At 37.5% G+C, this 23,083-nt stretch overlaps 1 protein-coding gene across 1 annotated transcript in view; it reads right to left on the bottom strand.

The window, feature by feature from the left end:
- Window positions 1-23,083, bottom strand: part of Scamp1 (secretory carrier membrane protein 1) — a gene marked incomplete in the record, with an annotated part of 124,326 nt that overhangs the window by 6,060 nt on the left and 95,183 nt on the right. The window contains 2 exon segments of the mRNA XM_013514889.1: window positions 7,309-7,426; window positions 10,209-10,310. Of these exon segments, the coding sequence (XP_013370343.1) occupies window positions 7,309-7,426; window positions 10,209-10,310 (220 nt within the window).

A 23,083-nucleotide genomic window follows, 5' to 3' on the forward strand; every position in this document is an offset into this window, starting at 1 on the left:
ATGCAAACATGTTTCCATTAAAACTTCAAGAAATCATGCTTCTATTAATATAAAATCCCTGACATGTCAAAATTATTTTAACTTTTATAAAAGTTGGGAAATTAAAAATGAATGAGGTTTTTTTCTTTTTTTTTTTTGTAGTTTTTAAGAAACATGTGGCTCTCTAGACCGAACTTTTCTGAATGAAGATGTAGTATTCAGATGACCATTTAAACAGGCAATGTGAATCAAATGCAACAGGTTCCTAATCAGGAAAGACTAGCATTAGATGGTTCTGACAAGGGGGAATGCCTGTTTACCACCACAGAAAAACAGTAAAATTATCAGCTTTCTATCCTAGGTTCAAAATAAAGTGGGAAAAAAGTCTGAGCAACAGCATGCTTTCAAAGAAAGCAACAGTTACTTTTAACCTAGGAAGACTACAATTTTATACAGAACACAACATCTTCACAAGGAACTTATTATAAAACACCAATTCATTAGTGAGACTTCACTGGCACCACTCTGAATCATAGGCCCAACTCTGTCTTCTCACATAAATTAAAAAACTATCTGCAGAATAGACATCTCAGTAAATAAAAAAATGTAAAGCATTTAGACAAACTTGGTTTTTAAAGAAATAACTTTTGTCTAAATTTTTTTTGAAATGGAAAAAAAACATAAATCACTATTTTATTAATATGTACATAAAAATTCGTAAACAAGTTTTCAAATTTCATGGAGAAGACAACAAAACCAGGTCACAAAAAGAATACAAATGATGGCGTATATAGTCAGTGCTTTCATATGAAGTTATTTTTTTACAGATTAAAAGGGAACCTTTTTGGATTCCTCTGATAGTCTCTCATAATTCATTCATTATCAGCTGACCCATTTATGGTATCTTCCTCCATGGCCTCACATAGTTATCCATTTCTTTCTAATAGTTTACTACACAAATAATGGCTTTTAAAAATACAATTAGAAATAATCTGAGGAGAAAACAAAGCTATTCGTGAAAGATAAGGATTCAGTTGTTCCTTGTCTTAGAAGATGGTCAAGAAGTCTATGAGCACTCTTTCAATACTAAAATTTGTATTATAAAACGACACTATGAAAGAACCTAAGACATACTGGGCAATCTACATCAATGGCAAAACTTCGGAATGTCAACAAAATTCTCAATATTTTATTCATTTCCATTAAAATAAATATATTCTACAAAATAGGTTCTGCTGGGGCTAGAGAGAAGAATAACCTAATAAAACCCAAGAATTCTATTGGCAAATAGTGCGCAAGGGTGACTTACAGGGCACTAACTGTTTGTGAAGAGCCTGACCCCTAGTGGTTACAAACGATGGTTACAGACCCCAGAAGAGTTTTGTTATTAAGTAGCCAGTTTTGAGCAACTATGGAAGAAAAAGAAAAAAGGAAACTCAGTTGGATCTCAGTTTCTGTCACAGTAGGAGAAATGCCTCTCATTAATATGAGAGCGGAGTCAGAGAGCCTGGAAAGCACGTGGCGGCCCACACTGGGAGGAGGCCTAGGGAAAACACTCCTGACCTAACAGTCTGTCTAGCTGATGACACTGGTTATGGCTTGTGTCCAGACGCCCCCTCGAAGCCTCATGCAGTCATACATGGGGCTTTTCCAGAGGTGGCTGAATCTACAGTGTGTGACTGATTTATGGTGCAACCCAATAAGGGTGTGTGATTACTACATCAGTCCACTGATTGGTATGGCACCACCCTAATCCAGTACCCTGGATACAAAATTCTCTGTGATGCTCCTCTACCATGCTACCCTGCCTGGAGCCAGCCAGCTATGGACTTAAACCTCTACAAACTGTGAGCTAAAAAAATCTTTCCTCCTTTGGGTATCTGGTACTTTGTCTCAGCAACAAGAAAGGTACCTAAGCCACCCCATTTATCGGACTTCATAGAATCTTACAGAAAACCACCGAAACTTCTGATTTCACAGTGAAAGAATGTGAGATCAGGGAAGTTTAATGACTTGCACAGCACCAACAGTCAACACATGCAAAAACTAACTCTGAGGTGAGGTATCAGAGTATGATCCATAATTCAGTATCAAAACTTTTTATCCTACTTGGGAAATGGTTGTATTTCTTGCAATTGCATGGCACATGAACATGAACACAGCTCTACAACTTTTCCTCTCATGGGACAGAGCCTGAAAAATTGTGTATCCGGAGCATGGAAGGGGCAAAGAATTCCAGCTTCTGGGGTTCAGAGCACCGTCCACAGCAGTTCCCAGGGACTGCAGTGAAGCATCTCCTCTGTGCATCACCTGGGCCACAGATTCCCCAGGCCACTGCTGTTGGTCATCCCTGGGCCCAACTCTTCCTGCCCAAGATGCCTGTGTTCTACCTTCTGCGCCTTCACACTCACACACACTTTCTAGGCCTCAGGGAGTCCATACCTCCCAGTCTGAAAATCCAGCCAAGGTTCTTTCCTTACTCCTGTGTAATCCCAAAGGCGGCCAAAAACTACATTAACATCATGCTAGTATTTTAAGAAGGCTGAAACCACTTTGATCTCCAAAGCTACTCTTCTTATACTCTATTCCTGAATGAATGGCCTATCATCTAAAATCCCTGGTGTCATCCTTCAGACTTCTCTTGTCCTCTCCTTATAAGCCTAAGTCAAATTAATCATTACCTGCTCATTTTCTCTTGGCTACACATCATTCAAGACACTGTCATCACTAACTAGCTTCCTCACTGCCTCCTAGGTACAGCTTCTTCAAGTATACAATTCTGCCTACATCCCAAATCTACTTCAGAATGATGCTTCTAAAATTCCAATCAGATCAAGTTACTCTCCTCCTTAAACCTTCTAAGGCTCACCACCACTTTTGGGGGAAGGTTCAAACTTCTTAACAAGTTTTCCTAGCTTACAAGACGCTGCAGGATGTAACAACCTACCCAGCTTTTCTCATGCCCCTACCCTGCACCACCAACACTCCCAATTCTTCCTTGCCCAAATCCATGTACCAATTTTCTTTGCCATCCATTCTGAACTATTTTTAATTCCTTGAGCTTGCATGTTATATCCTACAACTAGATATGAACTGGTATCTCCACTACCTGCTAGCTATTTATCCTCTCACCCTTCCCCTCACCCTTATTCCTTTACAGGAATCCTCTACTCATGAAGGAGTTCCATTCTGGGAGAATGTTTGTAAGTCAGTCAGACTGATTCATAAATCCGATTCATGAGTCTTAAGTGAAACATGCACCCTGTTCATCCCATTTTCTTTAAGTCTTTAAACAGGGTTTAGCTTTTTCTTGAATAAGCACTGAGCTGAGTGGGACTCAGTGCTGACACTGATCCTGCATCCACACATGAAGAAGTTTCTCCGTCTCCTCTTTCACTGTGCCATGCTTTTTGGATATTATGGTGGACTTCACTGGCACAACAGACTTCACAATCCCATGATCTTGTTATAAGAATGAGCAACATCTACCATCTTTTTGCCTCCATCCAATCTCTCAATTATTTTTACTTGTTTTTCCATGGTGATTGTTTTGTGCTTCCTAGTCCCCTCCACACTACCACTGCTCCTCCTCTTGCTTATGGAGATCCTGAGCTCTCACTGTACTACTGCGCAGTAGGCACGCAGCAGCACAACTGTAACAATGTCCAACAGACATGGGCACTATTTCTGCAAACTGTTCACATCTATGAATGTTCATAATGTGAGGTCCATTCATATCTGTGAAAGCTCACAACTTGGAACGTTCATAAATCAGGGACTTACTGTACTGAATTACAATGACTGGAAGTCACTGTTACATCTCAGCCAAAGAAATACTTTTAACAGGTTCCCAACAGCCTAACTATCAGTGTTATGTGCATCACTGTCCCATCTAGCAGCTTGGTGGCAGAAGAGGTACAGTCGTGCACGCACCACCATTGGTTCAAGCCACTTGGCAGTGAGACACACAAATTACGGCCCAGTCATAAATGCGTTAAAAAAAAAAAAACAAACTTCATAGCTGGGTATGGTGGTGTACACCTATAACCCTGGTACTTCGGAGGCTGAGGCAGGATTGCAAATTGAGGCCAGCCTGGGAAATTTTGCAAGACCTCGTTTCAAAAACAGAAAAGAAAGAAAGAAAAAAAAGGCTTCATTACTTAAGGGTGAAGGGGTCAAGAAGATCAAACAGAAAACTAACTTTAATTGTGGAGGCCTTGTGCAGTTCACACTGTTTCACTTCATCCTCACACTGATCCTGGGAAAGGACTCATTCCTATTCCTGCCCTGTCCTGCTGCAGAAGCCAGGAATGCAGCCTGAAAGCACCCAGCCAGGCCCCTGCTCTCAGGCCACTTGGGAGGAAAGAGGAACCTGAGCCCAAATGGGTACAGAAACTTGTCTCAAACCACAGAGCTGTAAGCAAAGACATCAGAATTTCAACCCTAGTTGCACACTTCCAAAGCAAAGTACTTACTCATTTAATTCCTACGCCAAAAGACAGGTCCACCTGGAAGAACCTACTAAGCTGGGTACTCAGAATATGTGCACGACAAAGAATATAAACAAAGTGCCCAGGCCCCAAAGTGAGCAACAGAGCTAGTAAATTCCCCCCAAAATGACCAGACAGGTGGCACACAGCTGCAATCTCAGCACCCTGAGAGGCTCAGGCAGAAAGATCTCAAGTTTAACACATTTCCTTCAGGCTTGAATCACTGGTGGTATATGCACGACTATCCCACCAGGCACCTTGTACCACCTGGGCTATAAATGGGTCTAATCACTTTTATTAATCTTTTTACTAATAAAAAAAAATCCAATAGGATAGTCATGCATGTGCCACCCAGCGTTTCAAGGTGCTGAGCATCAAGACATATAAATTATGGCCCCAGTGTAAACATGTTAAGCCCAACACAGGAAAACGAACAACTTAGCGAGACCTTGTCTCAAAAAAAAAAAAAAAAAAAAATTAAAAAGGGAGTTATAGCTCAGTGGAAAGGCCATAGGTTCCCTCCCCAGTACCAAAGAAACAAAACCAAAACAGAGGAAATTGCATGACCCTAAAGACACAATGTGATTAGAAAGTATGTGGAACAGACACCTGCACCTGAGCTGGGTCTAGAGAAACACTCTTCAGTCTTCCTGTGGCAGACAGAGGAGATGGTGTGCCCACGGCTCCACAGCACAGCACCAACAGGGACAAGGACATGGCAATGGACTGGACACATGGGAGGGCAGAGAGCAGTACAGTGCTGCTAGTCCTGCTGTGGATCCCATCAACCCTTTCCCCCACCGCAACCATAATCCCACTCTCCAACCCCACCAAAGCTACACAATAAATCTGCAGCGCTGGTTCACTGTTACTGTTGTTGTTAGACGAATATAATAGCTACACATAAAATGGACTGGAAGAAGTAGGGGCGGTATGAGTGACTTATATTTTATATCTAGATGTTCCCCCAAAGCCTTGTGTGCTCACAGGTGGGGCTTTGAGGAGGTGAGTGGGTTGTGGATTAGCTACTGATTTGCTTATAGTTGTATGTGACCTTGGGAGGTAAAGCCTGGCTGGAGGACATGGGTCACTGAAGCTGAGGAGAATGTGAGGCCTTTGTGATGCCTTCTTGTGACAGTGACACCACCAATGAGGGTGCAAAAGCTCAGGTGAAGATGCAACAAAAGTGCAGGAAACTGCATCTCATCTCTAACTTCCCAAGAAAAGAGAGCACAGGTCAATCTAAGCTAATCCCAAAATCCAAACTCTGCAACTTCCAACTCTCTCATCTCTTCCAATTCCAAGATTTAGGTCATCCAGGAAGATATTAAAATAATGACAGAGGATGAAATTCCTAAAGACGAAGAGTACATAGCACAGAAAAGAGAGAGTTGATTGTGTTTAGGACAACTGTAAGTGGATAAAGAAAGGAGGACAATCGCAATCACAAATGCCTAGGAAGAGGGGCTACCTGTGGGTACAGAAGGCCGTAGTTATCAAGGAGGGGAGAGTGAAAAAAGTTCTAGGACAGTGGTGGCAAATCTATGGCATGCATGCTGCATGTACCCCTGAAAACTCTAAAAGGTTTGCCGTCACTGCTACAGGACTTACTAACTTTAGAAAGCTCTGCTTCAATGGCAAACACATTCACTGCAGAAAAGTAAAAGCTTCTAAGAGAAAACAGGCAGCAAAATGTGGATAGGAAAAACACATTCACTTTCACAGGGTTTTAAGAAGGAGAAAAAGCAAATGTACGAGTCAAGTATTTCAGTGCCTACTGATCTTAAGTACAATTATTTCTACATGCACTGTTTCTATACATTCTCAAGACAGTAAAAATTTGAAGAAATGGAAGAATTTTTTCTTTAAAGTAGGATCCACCAAAAAGGCTCTATCATTCTAAAACACTGGTGTTATTCCCAGGGTGTCTATATCATGTTTAAACACATATCGAATATCAAATATATGTCCAAGACACAAGAAAAAATGTAAATACACAAAGGATTAATGTGTCCTCTACCTTATGTAATGATTCTTATTTAAGGTTTTAAAAACAGACAGGAATTCTACAAGAAAATGGGTAGCTAATAGGCAGTTACTAAAAACAAAATTTATGCCATAAGCCAGCTTTGTACTTCTCACCAGCTCATTTTAAGATAAACAATTTAATGTATTCATATTTTAAATGTGGATGAAATACACTTTATACACTAATTTTATTTCCATCTATTAATCAGTTCAGTATGCTTTATATTCAAAAATAGAGTATATAAAAAATCCAAAATTTTAAAGTGACATTAAATCTTCAATTCATAAAAGAAGTCTTCAAGATTTAAAAGTACAGGTTGAGTCCCTTATCCTAAATGCTTGGGACTAAACGTTTCAGATTTTAAAATGCTTGTTTATATATAATGACATATCTAGAGGACAGGACCGAGCCAAAACATGAAATTCATTTATTTTTCATACACACACCCTATGCACATAGCCCGAGAGTAACCATATCATATTTCTAACGTGTCTGCATGTATAACCTGTCATGTGGGGTCAGATATAGCACTTTCTACTTTGGCATCATGCCAGGGCTTAAAATTTCAGATTTTGGATTTTCAGAAGAGAGATGTTCAACCTGTATTCCCTTTTTTGGGAAGTATTTCCCAAATGTGATACAATGTCCTAAAATACAGTGATGCATAACTTTTAACTGTAGAAAACAATTACAAAGAGCAAGTTTTCTGAGAACAAAGAAAAAAATGGCTTGAGGTTATTCTGAGTTAATAGCAAAACGGGAAAATGAAAACTGTAGCAGGTTCACTTATAGTCATAAAATTTCACTTACTTTTTTAAACATAACTAGTGAGATGACTGCTGATGCTGTGAAAAGTGCTGCTATGATTATCATCATGATTCCAACAGGAATATTTTGGTTAAGACCAGTAAGGGATGAAATCCAACCACTACAAAATAAAAAAAAAAAGTGTAACTAAGCAAGCAAGTCAATGCACACTTTAAAAGATAACATAATGCCCAAGCCATCCTCAGCATTTCTGAACCAAGCAATGTCCAAGACCTTTCTATGCACTAACTCCTTTACTTCTCACAACCACCCCCTGGACGGATGCTATTTTTAATCCCTATTTTACAGATGAGGAAATGGGTCACAGATACACTCAGGCCCAAGGCTACAGAGTAGATAAACAGCCAAGTATGAATTCAAAAGCACACAAAACTCCTGAACCTGGAGTGCTTATCACCAGATTATTGTATTATTTAAGACTGTGAATTCATTATTACATTTTTAAATGTTCATTTTAAATTTTGCTGAATTATGGAGGAAATATTTGCACACCATATTTGCAATGAAGAAATAGTTTCTAGTATATAAAAACTGTTGCAGCTCAACCTTACAAAAATGCACGTAGGCAACTCATTCAGGATCCCTCCTATCACTCAGGAGCTATTCCTATTCCTCATTCCTACTCCCTAATAAATGTTTTTTTTTTTTTAAAAATCCCTTTAGAAAATAGACAAAAGACATGAGATATTTCATTAAAAGGACAGAGATGGCAAATAAGCACATGAAAACATGTTCAACCTCATGAGTCATCAGGTAAATGCAAAGTTATCTGCATACCTTTCAGAATGCCTAAAATAAAAAAATTGATAATAGCGGGGGCTGGGGATTTAGCTCAGTGGCACAGTGCCTGCCTGGCAAGCACAAGGTCATGAGTTCCATTCCCAGTACCGGAAAAAAACCAAAAAAAAGAAATTGATAATAATGCTAGCAATGATGTGAAGGCTGAAATCACTCATAACTGTCAGTGAGAATATAAAACAGTACAGACATTCTGTTTCTTTAAAAAATGTAAAAAGGAAAACTAAGCTAAGCATACAACTTTCATATGACCCAACTCTTATCCCAAAGAAATGGAAACTATGTTTGCAAGAAGAGCTGCTCACAAAACTCAGCAGCTTTCTCCATAACAGCTCCAAACTGCAAACAATCCAGATGTCCAGCTGAAGAATAGGAAAAGGACGGTGGTAGATTCAAGCCACAAATTACTCATCAAGGATGAAAAGGAATAAACTACAGACATATATACCAACCTGAACGACTCTCCAGAGAATGATGCTGAGTGAAAAAACCCACGGGCTGCACACAGTTGGACTGTATTTATACAACTCTCTCACAATACCAGGGCAACCAAATGACAAGCAAATGAGGCTTGTGGGGTAAGCAGGGAGGAGGGACAGGAAAGCTGTGAGGGTGACTATGAAAAACCAACAAGAGGAAATGTTGGGTATCCTTACCACCAACCTCAAGGTCCTTGTTTTTATATTTTACAAGATTTCACATCAGGACAATGTGTAGAGTATCTGTAAATGCTTGTTATGTGTTTCTTACAACTGTATGTCAGTTTGCAATTACCTCAAAATAAATTATAAAATTTAAAGTATCTGAATTACACAAAATCTATTTTAAACAGGCCATCCCACACACCCCTCATTAGTGCACTTATCAGTACTAATCACATGCTATTCTGCTCTATTTTGACATTTTCTACCTAACTTTAAGCTAAAAAAAGCCAAAGAAATTACTTGAATCTCACAATTTAGAAAACTATGCTGTTAAAGCAAGCAGTTTTTAAAATATTTAAAGCATTTCCTTTCCCTCAAATGCAGAAGACTAATCACTACCTAAAATAATAATGGAAACTACTTTTTCCTGGAGTGATTTAAAGTATTTCTATGAGCCCTCTGCATGTATATATGCCCATTAGGAGCTTGCAAAATTCCCAGAGGTGTCTGACAGTCAATGCCACTTGATTCAAAGGCAGCACACTAAACAGAGGTTTTGCACACACTCGTCACATGCCCGCTTTTGTTTTAGCCTCGCAAAGACAGTACATATCACAGCACACCCCACTGGAGAGGTGTTCACTCCAGGGTTAAGAAAAGAGACCTCTGCCGTTACCTTCTCCCCCAGACTCCTGAGGGCCCCTCCAAGTGAGCCTACTGTTTAATGGTAACCATGTGTGTGAGTGTATGCAGTGACTCGACAACAAAGACAACAGCCCAATATCCATGGAAATATGTGTGTGAGTATATGTGTGAGCTGGGCATGGGATGCACACTTATAATCCTAACACTCTAGAAGGCTGACTCAAGAGGACCAAAAGTTGAAAGCCCAACTTGGGCAACTTAGCAAGATCCTGTCTGTGAATTAGGAAAGCAGCTCAGTGCAAAGGCTCTGGGTTTAATCCTCAGTACCACCAAAAACAAAATGACTGAACCAAAACAACCTAAAATAGTACTTTTCACACAAAAGGTATTCTTTTCTTTCAAATCTTTGATAATATTTTCTCTCCCTTCCAAGACTTTTTTGGTCCTCCTATCTCTCTGATTACTCCAAAGTCTATTTTATATTCTTCCTCTTCATGTCCATTACATGTACTTTATTTAAACTAAATGCCCTTAAAACATACATTTATGCATTTTATTTAAACTAAATATAATGTGTTATTTTAAAAAACAGAAATGAGATTTTTAAAAAGAATAGTTTCTCCAAAGGTTATGTCTTAGAAAAATGTTGGTTTTTTTTTTTTTTTTACCATTTTTTGCCTTTATTTACTTGCTTCTGCTCAACTGGCTTTTCTGTGTTAACTATACGAATGAGGACAACAGAAATTGTATGCGAGTATCAGAACAACCTCAAACTGATCACATAAACAAACTTACCAATTGCCCCAGTTATGAAATCCCGCAGCCTGGAGCACGTGGACAGCAAACTGACAGATATAGACGAAGAAGAATACAAAGAATCTGAAGGAACTGTCGCTCCTTAAGTGGGGAGGGGAAAAAGGGTAAGATATCATTTTTCTTATCTTTACATTCATATGCCCACTGACATTTGAACTTTCAAAACAAAAGTGGCAACTACACAAGGCCTAAAATTAAGAGAAGCATCATAATAATTTGTGACATATAAATATTCAATATTGTGCCAGTCTCACTTTGTCTTTCAATTTCCAACTGCACTATTATCCATCTTAACAAAAAGTTTTCCTTCTATTAAAAAATTTCACAAAATTACAATTAACAGAAAAGAAGTAACAAATATTTAAAATATATACTTTGGCAAGCACTGACCTATGTAAGTACCTGAACTACCCACAGTCCACACTCTGATGTTCCAAGAGTTTTTCCCAGGCCCTGGACAATCTCTTTCTCCCCTCCCTGTCTTACCCACAGCTTCCTATCACAGTCTGCCTATTTTATTTAGATTTTTACTTAAATGCGATCATACAGTAGCTACTCATTTCATCTGCGGGTGTGTGGCTTCCTTCATTCAGCACAATTACTTGAGATTGTACAGCACAATTGCCCATGTGTGGCATGTATCAGAAATTCATCCTTTTTCACTGCTGAGTAGTAGTCTGCCATATAGCTATACCATAATTTATCCATTCACTGTTGATGAACATTTAGATCCTTTTCTAGTATTTTACTATTACGTAAGTCACCATATAAGCATATATTTCCTTTTTTCTAGGGTAAATACCTATAAGTGGAATGGCTGGAACACATGTTAACTGTACATTAAACTTTTTAAGAAACTGCCAAACCATTTTATAAAAGGATCATTCCATGTTACATTCCTATGTCTTTAGCAGAAAAGAATACAACTTAGTACATTCTTAGTTCTCAAAGTTTTTACTTTTATTGTTTCTGTACCAAGAAAGCAGAATATCAAACTTATAAAAAAAAATAGACATATATGATATATGTCTAAAGGCTTTAAAACAGCTATTTCAGTCACCTAAAAGGGATTTTTTTTAAACTAACTTCCAGATTCACAGATTTGAAGTTGAAATTGCCTAACTGTAACTTTTAGTTAAGAAATCTCTTACAGCTGAGGATACAGCTTAGCAGCACAGCACCTGCCTGGCAAGCACAAGGTCCTGAGTTTGATTCTTGGTACCAAAAAAAAAAAAAAAAATCTTGTAGAAGGGTACCAAACATATTTAAGAAGTTATGCAGTTCCACTCAAAAAACTATTTCTAAAATGTTTCCAAATACAAATGGAGTTATGTTTTCACCCACAGTTAGCACAAGAAGTTATACAGTTAGTATAGGAAACTGATAAAATAAAAACCTCAAAGCCTTTGAAACCCATTTTGTCTACTTTTATTGTTTAACCATGCTAAATAACTTTTTGGTGCTAGAGTTCCAATTCAAAGCCTTGCAATTCTTAGCAAGTGCTCTACCACTGAGCTATACCCCCAGGCTGCCTCAGCCATTTTAAACAAAAGAAAAAAAGAGGACAAACATAAAAAATATAGTTACATTAATTTAAACTAAGTGGTTTACAGTCTACTTCTGTTTATAATGAAGTATTGATATTATGAATATTCATAATAAATCCACCTACATAACTTATTTCCAGGTTAGAGTAAATAAATAAATGTTTCCTAGTACATGCAATTTTGGTCCTTTTAGATGAAAGCCTATTAGAAAACCCAGCCTCAAATAAGCCAGTGGTTTTGGGTTTAATATCTTCTACCAAGCTACAACACAACTGTTTTGCTTTTTGGTTTGTTTTTGTTTTTTGGTTTTGTTTTGTGTGTGTGTCTGGCACTGGAAACTGAACCCAGGAATGTTCTACCACTGAGCTACATCTCCAATCCTTTTTATTTTTTATTTTGAGACAAGGTCTCACTAAGTTGCCCAGGTTGGTCTCAAACTTGCAATCTTCCTGTACCACCCTCTCGAGTAGCAGAGAACACAGGCCTGTACCACTATGCCCAGTGAAGCACCATGGCTTTTATAGAAAAGTTCTTCCCTGAATTATCATAGTAAGTCTCAGAAAACAGATTCATATGATTTTATGGAGTTCATTTCACATGGCATATCAATACAGAAATATTAATTGTACCTATAACTTGGGAAAGCAGAGAGAGACAAAGTATTATTCTAAAAGAACAGTGATTTTACATTAAACCATTATAAGGGAGAACAAATTAATACATTAAAGCTTTTATCTTTGGCAACTCAACATAATGTCTAAGCGCACACAGTTTTAATGAGAGAGTTGGATTTGAATCCAAAGTTTCCCACTTAAAACTGTTTCTTTGGGCAAAACACTAAACTTGTGATTTTTCCATTAGCAAATGGGGCAAGAGTAGAACCTACTTTTGAGTGGATAAACTAATCTACATTAAAGATGCCAAAGCACAGTAAATAATACTTATTATCTCTATTACACTCACATAAAAATGCACCAAAAGAAACTGACAGTGCACCACAGTGTCCTAAAAGTGACATCAGGATGCTGAGAAGACCTTTAAGAATTTCTGGAACACGGCTGATAACTTAATTGCCTCTACTAGAATCTGATAAAATGTTGAAAAGGCGTAAGAAAAAGAAACCTAAACTCCTTAGAGATCCAAGACTGTAAGTGAGGATCACTCATCCCTCTGATTACCAAGTGCTGAAATCAGTTTCTTTCTCCAGAATCAAGGTTCTACAAATAGGCTTGAAAAGGTATCATGAACGCCCTCACTGTGCAAAATGTGCACATGCACCTTTCTTTAAAAAGGAGTCCAAGATTCTAAGATTGATACCGGAACATGTGGCTTAAAAGCTGTAAAGGACCTCTCATCACAGCAGGTCCAGATGAAAAGCTCATGAGGAGGAGGGAGAAGAGCCTGAGCTCTGGCTTCTTCACATCTCCATTCTGCCCAAAGCAGAGACATGTAACAGAAGGTCTATAAGAGATGAAACTTTAAATTCGAACAACATTAAGACTACAACGTGGGATCTTCTGTAAGTAATTACTTTATAAAAACAACTATCATTTTTGAAGCATTAGGTGCCAGGAATCACACACATACCAGCATTACCCTTCAGTCCTAATCACTGCCCCATGAGGTAGGTTCCAGTACTGACTCTATTTTACTGGTGCACAAACAGATTGAGAGAGACTAAGAATCTAAACACAGCTGGTTATAAAAATGGTGAGACTGCTCCATGTGATAAATCTTATCTCTAAGATATTACTTCAATCCCATCTTTTTCAAGATACCAAATTATGAAGTAATGAACACCAGTATAACCCTAAACTCTGAATGTTGTTTCCCATTAAGGAATGATGATAAATTTTCTTTCATTTGTGCTAATTTAGGTTATTTAAAATACTCTCTTAAGAGTCAGGGAAGGTAACAATTCACAAAACATTTTTGCAAGTAATACAAAAATAAGGACTGAAATTTCCTAAAACTACCACTTGAGTAGTTCAAGATTTTCTTGAGTGACAATGAAAATTTCACAACTGAATTCAATGCTGGAAGCATAAATAACTACAAATAGCCAGTACCCAACCATTTTCAAATTACCTTCGAACAACAAAACTAAGAGAAAACAAAAGTCAATACTGGTTAAAGCCTAGGTCAAAATTAAGTTGTTTTCCAGATAATATAAAGGGTATACTCTTATAAAAGAGCAAAGTTAAATGTTTTCTACAATTATACATCTGGGGCATCTATTTCAAAAGAGAATTCTGAACAATTAAACATCATTGACTTAACACACAAATTTACTTCTACTTCCTCTCCAAGTATAACAAAAATGACAGTAAATAATTTTGTTTCTGTCCTTTAAGTATAAAAACAAAGGGGACACAAAGGCCCTCGGTTCCATCCCCAGGACTATTAAAAAACAAACAAAAAACCAAGACCAATCAACCACAGGGTGGAAAAAAAGGGAAGATGAGGGTAACAAAAGTTTGTAAACTGCAAAAGAGCTGAGTAAGTACATTAGTAGCTGATTCGACAAAGAAAACTGAAACTCAAGGAAGCAATGAAGAAAATGAAGAATCAAGCAGTTTTTAACTCCCTGAACCTTAAAAAGTTCAAAACCTATTAGATAGACACACATTACCTCTGTAACACCATGACATGCAGGTAAGAACAAGAAGTCTAAAGTCTGGAAGGAGCAATCTGATCCCCATTCCTTCCCTCTGTCTTCCAACCAGCAAAGCTACTCTACAGCTAAAACAGAGACGACCCTTGCTTTCTAGGAAACAGAATGAAAGGGACTCTGAAACCAGGACACAAGAGCCAGATGAACACAACCAGACCACAGACAGGGAAACTAGGTGAGCACCTATGCTGTGAATGGTTCAACAAAGGAAAAGTGAGGTCCAGACTTCTGCCTTGGCATTCAACAGCTGAATGAATTTCATGTGGCCAAAGGTCCTGCCCACTCCAAAGAGCATGCAGTCTGCTTCTCAGTCCATATTTTAAAAAGTTTTATTTTTTGTAATTTTAACTTGCATGTGCAAGAGCTAAAAGAGTCAAATGATTCCACAGTGAGATTCTGAAAAATAGCAGTTTTCCAAATCTCTCCCTCAACTTTCCCATGGCAACTGCCATTCTCCAGATATAACCATTTTTAACTCTTAACCGGCTGTGCTGGAACTGACAGCCACTGCTCTGTGTGGCATGCTTTTACTGCCACTTCTTGATTTTTCATTTGAACATTAATTAATGACTTTCTATTCTAGAAAATAAGGCTCTGGTTTCCCTTTACATTCTTCCCCACTTTCAATTCCTCCATCTTTCCAAGAGTCTAAGCAGTATGATTTTAGATAGGCTAGCAGTACTGCTCATTTTATTATAATTATGCAAATTACTACCATGACTTATTCACAGCTGAGAAATGAAGGGTGTAGTGGATTGATAACTGGTGGTCAACTTATAACCTCCAGCTGAACTAAGTAAGCACGGCACTGGGTGTGCGAGGCCCACCTGAGGACTGTTACCAGCAGCATAACAGGCAGAACTGGAGAAGAAGTAGTGAGGCTGTTGGGAGCTGGTGGAAGCTGTAAGGAGCTGTTAGTTCTATTGGAGGAGCTTGTCATGTTGGCTTTCCTGATGAACTTGGCTATTTTCATCCTTTGAGGAGCTTGGGACCTTGTTGGCACTGAGAATAGCTTCAGTTCACTTTGGGGGAGCTCCGGTCCTCACCTTGAGCATCACTTCCTGGCTCTGGAGGGGAAGATGGTATACTGCCAGCCTCCTGGAGAAGCTTGCTGCGTTGGCTTTCTTGATGGGAACTCAGTTGTCTTCACCACTGAAGGAGCTTGAGACCTCACTGTTGCTGAAGATAGCTGTGGTACTTTTCAGGGGAGCTCTGGTTTTTACTTTGCACATCACTTCCTCACTCCAGTGTAGTTCTCTCAGTCTGAAGGCACAGATCCTTCATCCTGCTGGCACAGACTTCCTAGATTCCACCATTGACGTTTGGGCCTTCCCAGCACAGATCCGTGAAACAGGCCTGCATGTCGTAGGCTCTGGGGCTCCAGCTGAATTTGTGGGAGGTATTGTTTTGGGCTCTAGGTCTTAAGCCGGACTTATGCAGGTCATTATGGCAAGATGCAGGCCCTCAGCTGGATTCCTGGTCTATAGTGTGTGGACAGATTTCCTGCACTTTTTTCTATATCATTCTTTGGGCAACTATTATAAATAATCTTGTAAAATATGTGTCCGGTATTATACTGTTCTCCCTTGCAAAAATATCTCCAAACAATAACAAAGGGTATATAAGCAAGTTTCCTACCCTGCATAACCATTTAAACTCCCCTGGAGTTAGCAACTAATCTATCTTTGGTTGTTACTATTTATACATACCTACCAGTAAGTGACTGCTAATCTCTCCTTAATTTGTATAGACTTCTCCTAACATGTTCAAATTAATCAAGAATTATATTCATTTTATCTTCCTGAAGCTGTTTCTCTTTCTGACCTGCTCACATCTGAACTCCCAAGGCCCTGCACTGGCCGCGCTCTGCCATCTTTCGACAACTCATCATCATCATCCTGAAAATGAAGCTGATTTCCCCATGTTACAGCTCCTGTTTTCTGGATCCCACGTGCTCCCTCCTCTTGATATACTCTTTCATTTTGGCCAAATTCATCATCTACTCTAGTAGTTTCCTAAGAAAAAGATACATTTCTTGAAATCCAGCTGTGTTTTGGTTTCTATCCTTAGACTTAATTTGACAGTTTTGAGTACTGAATTCTAGGTCAAAAGTTACATTTCCTTCAAATTGAACGCACTCCTCTATTGTCTTCTAGCTTTCAGGACTGCCATTAAAAAGACTATCATTCTAATGTTTAGCAAAACTTAAGTCCGGACAATGTCCTATGAAGTAGGAAAAAAACCCCAAAGGATGGAAAATACAAGAAAAAATAAAAACATTAGATTTTACCCAAGAGTTTTAATATCTTATCTGCAGGAGTTTTATTTTGTAAATGAGCAGAAAGAAAACAGAAAGGAGTAATAACCAAAGAAATTATACAATTAACTTTCTCAGAACTTAAGGACCTAAATCTACAGACTGGCTCCAATCCCACAACTCTCCTGGTATGGTGTTTCAAGCCTAGAAGGGATTCACATGGTCCAGTGGGATGTATGGGAAAATGAAAAATTGATTTAAAATAGAAGTCAACTAATGTATTTGACTATATTAATATAAAAAGGGACAAAAATCACATGATCATCTCAACAGACACAGAAAAGTGTCTGGAAAAATCCAACATCATTCATGATAAAAAAATTTCTCAAAATGGAAATTGAAGGGATGTTTCTGAAACCAATAAAAGGTATCTACAGAAAAATCTACAGCTGACAGTTAATGATGAGTTTGCCCCATAATATCAAGAATAAAGTGTGGCTGTCATTCCACTTCTATTCTCATTATTCTAGAAATTACTGATAGTTTTATAAAACAAAAGGAGGAAATAAGATTGATTTAAAATAACTACTTTGGAAGAAAAAAAGCAAAACTTTATTTGCTGATGCCATCTACATAACCCTAGTGAGCCTAAGCATGAATGTGCACACACAAAAATAAACCACTAAGAGTAATGAAACAGTGCAGCAAAATGGGGGGGAAGACAACTCTATTCCTTCATACTAGCAACAAACCACCCAGAGGAAGTCAAGAAAATAATTCCACTCTAAATACATCAGAAAGATAAAAAACTTAGGAATAAATTTAGCAAAATAAATATAAAATTTATACAATTGAAACTGAAGGACAATGCTAAGAGAAACAGTGTCTATTTTCTCCAAATTAAGTACAAATTTTCATCAACAATCAAAATCACAGAACTTTTTTGTTGTTTTTAAAGAAACAAAAAGGTTGATTCTAAAATTTAAATAGAAGGAAAAGGTCCTTGAGTCAGCAAAACAAGTAAAGAAAGCAAAAAAGGTGTAAACTAACTTACCATGAAGCACCATTAATCAAAAAGACAATGCTGTAAGAACAGCAGAGTTCAATGGATGAGAAGTGAATATGAAATTAATCCCTACATTTATGACTAATAGATTTTCAACAAATGTGTCCAATTAATACAATGAAGAAAGTCCAGAAGTAGATTTATACATATATGAGTAAGTGATTTTTCAACTAAAGTGCAAAGGCAACTTTTTAAAGACAGTCTTTTTATAATAGTGGTGGGATGTTCAGATAGCAAAAAGATGAATTTAGACTTTTACACATAACATATACAAATTAACTCACAGCCAGGCATGGTGGCACATGCCTATAATCCCAGCACTTGGGAGGCTGAGGCAGGAGGCTCAGTTCAAGTTGAAGTATAAACTTCTAGAAGAAAATCTTAGTAGGGTGCTGTGGTGCATGCCTGTAGTCCCAGCCACTCTGAAAGCTGAGGAAAGAGGCTTACTTAAGACTCTATCTCAAAGAGAAAAATCTTGCTGACCTTAGGTTATGCAAACTGTTCTCAACATAACACTAAAAGAATGAACTATTAAAAAAAAAAAGTTAAACTACAAGCTTTTATATTTTCTAGGACATCATTAAGAAGTCACAGACCGGGACATAATGTATGTAAAACATAAAAAAGATTTGCATTACAAATATATAACTACTGCTCCAAAATAATAGAATATGAAATTAATAGTAAGAAGTCAACAACTTAGTCTAAAAATTGACAATAAACCCAATCAGACATTTCACTAGATGATACAGATATGGCTAATAAGCAAAAGATGTTCAACATCATCAACAATAAAAATATGTAAACTGAAAACATGAACATGGTGACACACTACTGCACACCTACTAGAATGGCTACATCAAAAGCCAAAAAAAATAGGGCTTGGGATTCAACTCAGTGTCACAGCAGCTGCCTGGCAAGTGTGAGGCCCTGATTTCAATTCCTGGTACCAAAAAGAAAAAAAAAGACAAAAAATAAAAAGTGTTAGTAAAGATGCAAAGTGGGACCCACAGATATTGCTGGTGAAAATATAAAATGGTACAGAGAGAGAAATTAAACAAAACTGAACTTGGGTCTTGCCGCAGTTTAGTCTCAGTTTTTCCCTGAGAGGAGATAAGATATTACTCACTTCCCAAATCTCGTTAAGATGCATTAAGTATCCAAAAAGAAGTATGATTGAAAACAAAGACAAAAAACCAGTATGGACAGACGCACACAGTGTAGAAAATTTTCCCAGAAAACAGACTATGAAAATTCAAGTACACTTTGGAAAACTGAAAGACACGACTGAAATTAAGAACTCAATGCATGAATCTAACTGCACATCATTTAACACATAAGACACAACTAATGAAATGGAAGACAGTTGTACAGAAAACATTCAACCTGAAACCTGGTGAGAAAAAGAATGGAAAATATATAAAAGGCAGACAGGAGAGTGAAAAACTCTAACTTACATGAACTTAAGCAATCTGGAATAAATAATGTTAAGCATTTTCCAAACTGCTCAAAAAACATCAATCGATAAGTTAAAGAAGCTCTACGAATTCCAAATAGAATGAATACAAAGAAAATTATTTAAAATTGTTAAAAGAGCCTATGCTAAAAGACATTTTTAAACAGCATTATGAAGCTTACTGATGACTTCTCAACTGATATGATGAAAGCTAAAAGACAATGGAAAGGCATCTTCAAAGAGCTGTAAGAAATTAACTGCCAGCACTGCCCTCTGCTGCCAACATGGGAAGGGCCTTGGACTTCGGAAGCCTCGGGGAGCTGCCTGGGTGCCTGGGTGCTCTGGCTCTGTGCTGGATGCCATGTCAGGAATAAACCTGAATCCCCAGAATCCTAGGGAGATTTAAAAATGATAAAAAAAGAAGGAAAATGCAATCTCAGCCAAATAACTGACCCAGAAGAAGTCCAGGAATTATCAACATGGAAGAACACGAAGTCACACACTTGAAATCTCTGAAATGATAGCAATAGAAGTAAAGAACCAACTACATCAGGCTATACAGGAATTCAGATCAGAATAATTTCTCAAGTAAAAAAAGAAATGAGAACCATAATAAAAGAATTGCTCCACATATCAAAAGAAGACACAGATGAAAATATAGGGGAGCAAAGAAAAATGATGGAAACCTTGAATGAACAGTATAAGAAAGAAAGAGAATGCATGAAACAGAGTCAAAGAGATACTCAGGACATTAAAAATTCCATTAAAAGCTGGAAGAAACGCTTGAATGAAATGCAAGATAGACTCTCAGACCTCAAAGACAGCATTGTAGCAAGTGATCGTGAAAGAAAAGACCTCTTAACAATAACAAAGACACAGCAAATAACAATTCAACAGCTGCAAGATGAGACAAAGAAAAACAATATAAGGCTGCTAGGTGTCAACAAAAGAGCAGGAGGCAACATGAATGACATAAGAAGACTATTTGCTCCAGTAAGAGCAGAAAATTTCCCAAGCATGGGTCTATAACCTCATATACACATAACTGAGGCACACAGAATCCCAATTAGCCATAACCAAAATAAATCTACACCCAGACACATAATAATCAAGATCGCAGGAATTAGCAAAAGAACAGGATATTAAGAGCTGCTAGAGAAAAGAAACAGATCACCTATGAAGGAAAGCCCATCAGAATCACGGCAGACTTCTCAACACAGAACATCAAGTCCCGAAGAGCCTGGAGTGATGTACTTCAGGTCCTGAAAGAAAACAACTTCCAACCCAGATTGCTGTACCCTGCAAAGCTATCTTTCAAAATTCATGGAGACACACGACACTTCCATGACCAAGATAAACTGAAGAAATTCATCAGTGCCAAACCAATCCTACAAACAGTACTGAAAAATACTCTACAAAGAGATGAAAATTAACACACTCTAAAGACCAACAACAGAAAAGAACTACCAAGCAAAGTAAGCAGTTAAACAGAGGGGGAAGGAAGAGAACAGTGGGAAAAATAACATGACAAGGATTATAAGTCAATACATACCAGTAATAACCATTAATGTAAATGGCCTTAATTCATTAATTGAAAGAACAGACTGACAGAGTAGATCAAGAAACAAAATCCAACAATATCCTGCATACAAGAAACACATTTAACTCAAAAGGAAATGCATAGACTGAAAGTCAAAGGATGGAAAACAATACTCCATGTGACAGGAACCCAGAAAAACGCAGGAGTACCTACTCAGTTTGCAGACAAGGTGAACTTCAAACCAAAATGCTCAAAAGAGATACAGAAAGTCACTATATTCTTGTTAAGGGAAAACTGCAAGAGGAAGAGATAACAATCATAAACGTGTATGCACCAAATGCACGACCACCCAATTATATAAGGCAAATATTAACAGACATGAAAAATCAAGTAAGTAATAACACTACTGTAACAGGATTTTAACACCCAATTCTCACAAAGACATAGATCAATTGGACAAAAAAATCAGCAAAAAAATAACAGAACTAAAACAAACGTGTGAACAAATGGACTTAGTAGACCTTTACAGAGTGTTCCACCTAACACTACAATACACATTCTTCTCAGCTGCACATGGGACATTCTCTAAAGCAGACCACATGCTAGCACATAGAACATGCTCAAGTAAATGCCAGGGAACTGAAATTATCCCATGTGTATTATTGGACCATAGTGCAATGAAACTGGAAATAAATGATGAAAGAAACTGCAAAAGCTCCATAAACACATGGAAATTAAATAACACCCTCCTGAACAACCAATGGGTCACAGAAGAAATTAAAGGAGAAATTAAACGCTATTTACAATCAAACGAAAATGCCAATACAAACTACCAGAACCTGTGGGACGCAATGAGAGCAGTCCTCAGAAGGAAATTCATAGCAGTGGATTCCCAAATCAGGAAAACACAACAAACACAAATAAACAACCTTATGTTACATATCAAACTTCTAGAAAATGAAGGGCAAGTTAATCCCAAAGCCCAGAAAAGGGAGGAATTTATAAAGATCAGGGTAGAAATTAACGCAATTGAAACTAAGAAACAAACACAAAGAATTAATGAATGAAGGGGCTGGGGATTTAGGTCAGTGGCACAGCACCTGCCTGGCAGGCACAAGGTCATGAGTTCAATTCCCAGTACTGGAAAAAAAACAAAAACAAAAACAAAACAACAAAAAAAGGAATTAATGAATCGAAGAGTTGGTTCTTTGAAAAACTAAATAAAATTGATAAATGCATAGCCAATCTTATCAAAAAAAGGGAAGGAAAACCTCAAATCCATGCAATATGGAATGAAAGGGGTGATATCACTACAGATCCTGTAGAAATACAGAAGATCATCAATACCTACTTTGAAAAACTTCACTCTCATTGGATGGAAAACAAAAGAAATGAACAGATTTTAGATACACATGAATTACTGAACCTGAACCAAGAAGATATAAAAATCTTGAATAACCCAGTATCAGCCAAGGAAATTGAAAATGTAATAAAAACATACAAACAAAAAAAAAAAAAGCCCAGGTTCTGGGATTCAGAGCTGAATTCTACAAGAAATTTATAAGATTTAATACCAATTCTTCTCAAACTCTTTAAAGAAACAGAAAAGGAAGCAATTCTCCCAAACTCATTCCTAGAAGAAAGTATTACCCTGACACCAAAACAAAAAAAAACAACTAACCCAAAAAAAGAGAAATATAGGTCAATCTCCCTAATGAACATAGATGCAAAAATTCTCAATAACATATTAGCTAATAGAATGCAGCCAATCACCAAGAAGGTAATACACCACGACCAAGTGGGATTCATTCCAGGAATGCAGGGATGGTTCAATATATGCAAATCAATCAATATAATATACCGTATCAACAGAGCTAAACACAAGAATCGAATTATCATCTCAATAGATGCAGAAAAGCTTTTGATTAAGTTACTTATTCATGATGAAAACCCTGCAGAAAGTTGGCACAGATGGACTTTACCTCAATCTGATAAAAACCATCTATAACAAATCAACACCCAACATCATACTAAATGGACAAAACCCGAAAGCTTTCACTTTAAAATCAGGAAAAAGACAAGGATATTCAGTCACCACTCCTATTCAACATAGTTCTGGAGACAATTAGCTAGAGCAATTAGACAAGAGAAAGAAATGAAATAAAGATAGAAAAGGAAGAAGTGAAATTATCTTTATTCACAGAGGACATGATACTCTACATAGAACACCCCAAAAACTCCACCAAAAAACTCCTAGAATTAATCAGCAAATTCAGTAGCATAGCTAGATACAAAGTCAACACTCAAAAATCAA

The sequence above is a fragment of the Chinchilla lanigera genome, unplaced genomic scaffold (genome assembly GCF_000276665.1).
Source record: "Chinchilla lanigera isolate Chin_1 unplaced genomic scaffold, ChiLan1.0 scaffold00024, whole genome shotgun sequence".
NCBI classification, from domain to species: Eukaryota; Metazoa; Chordata; class Mammalia; order Rodentia; family Chinchillidae; genus Chinchilla; species Chinchilla lanigera.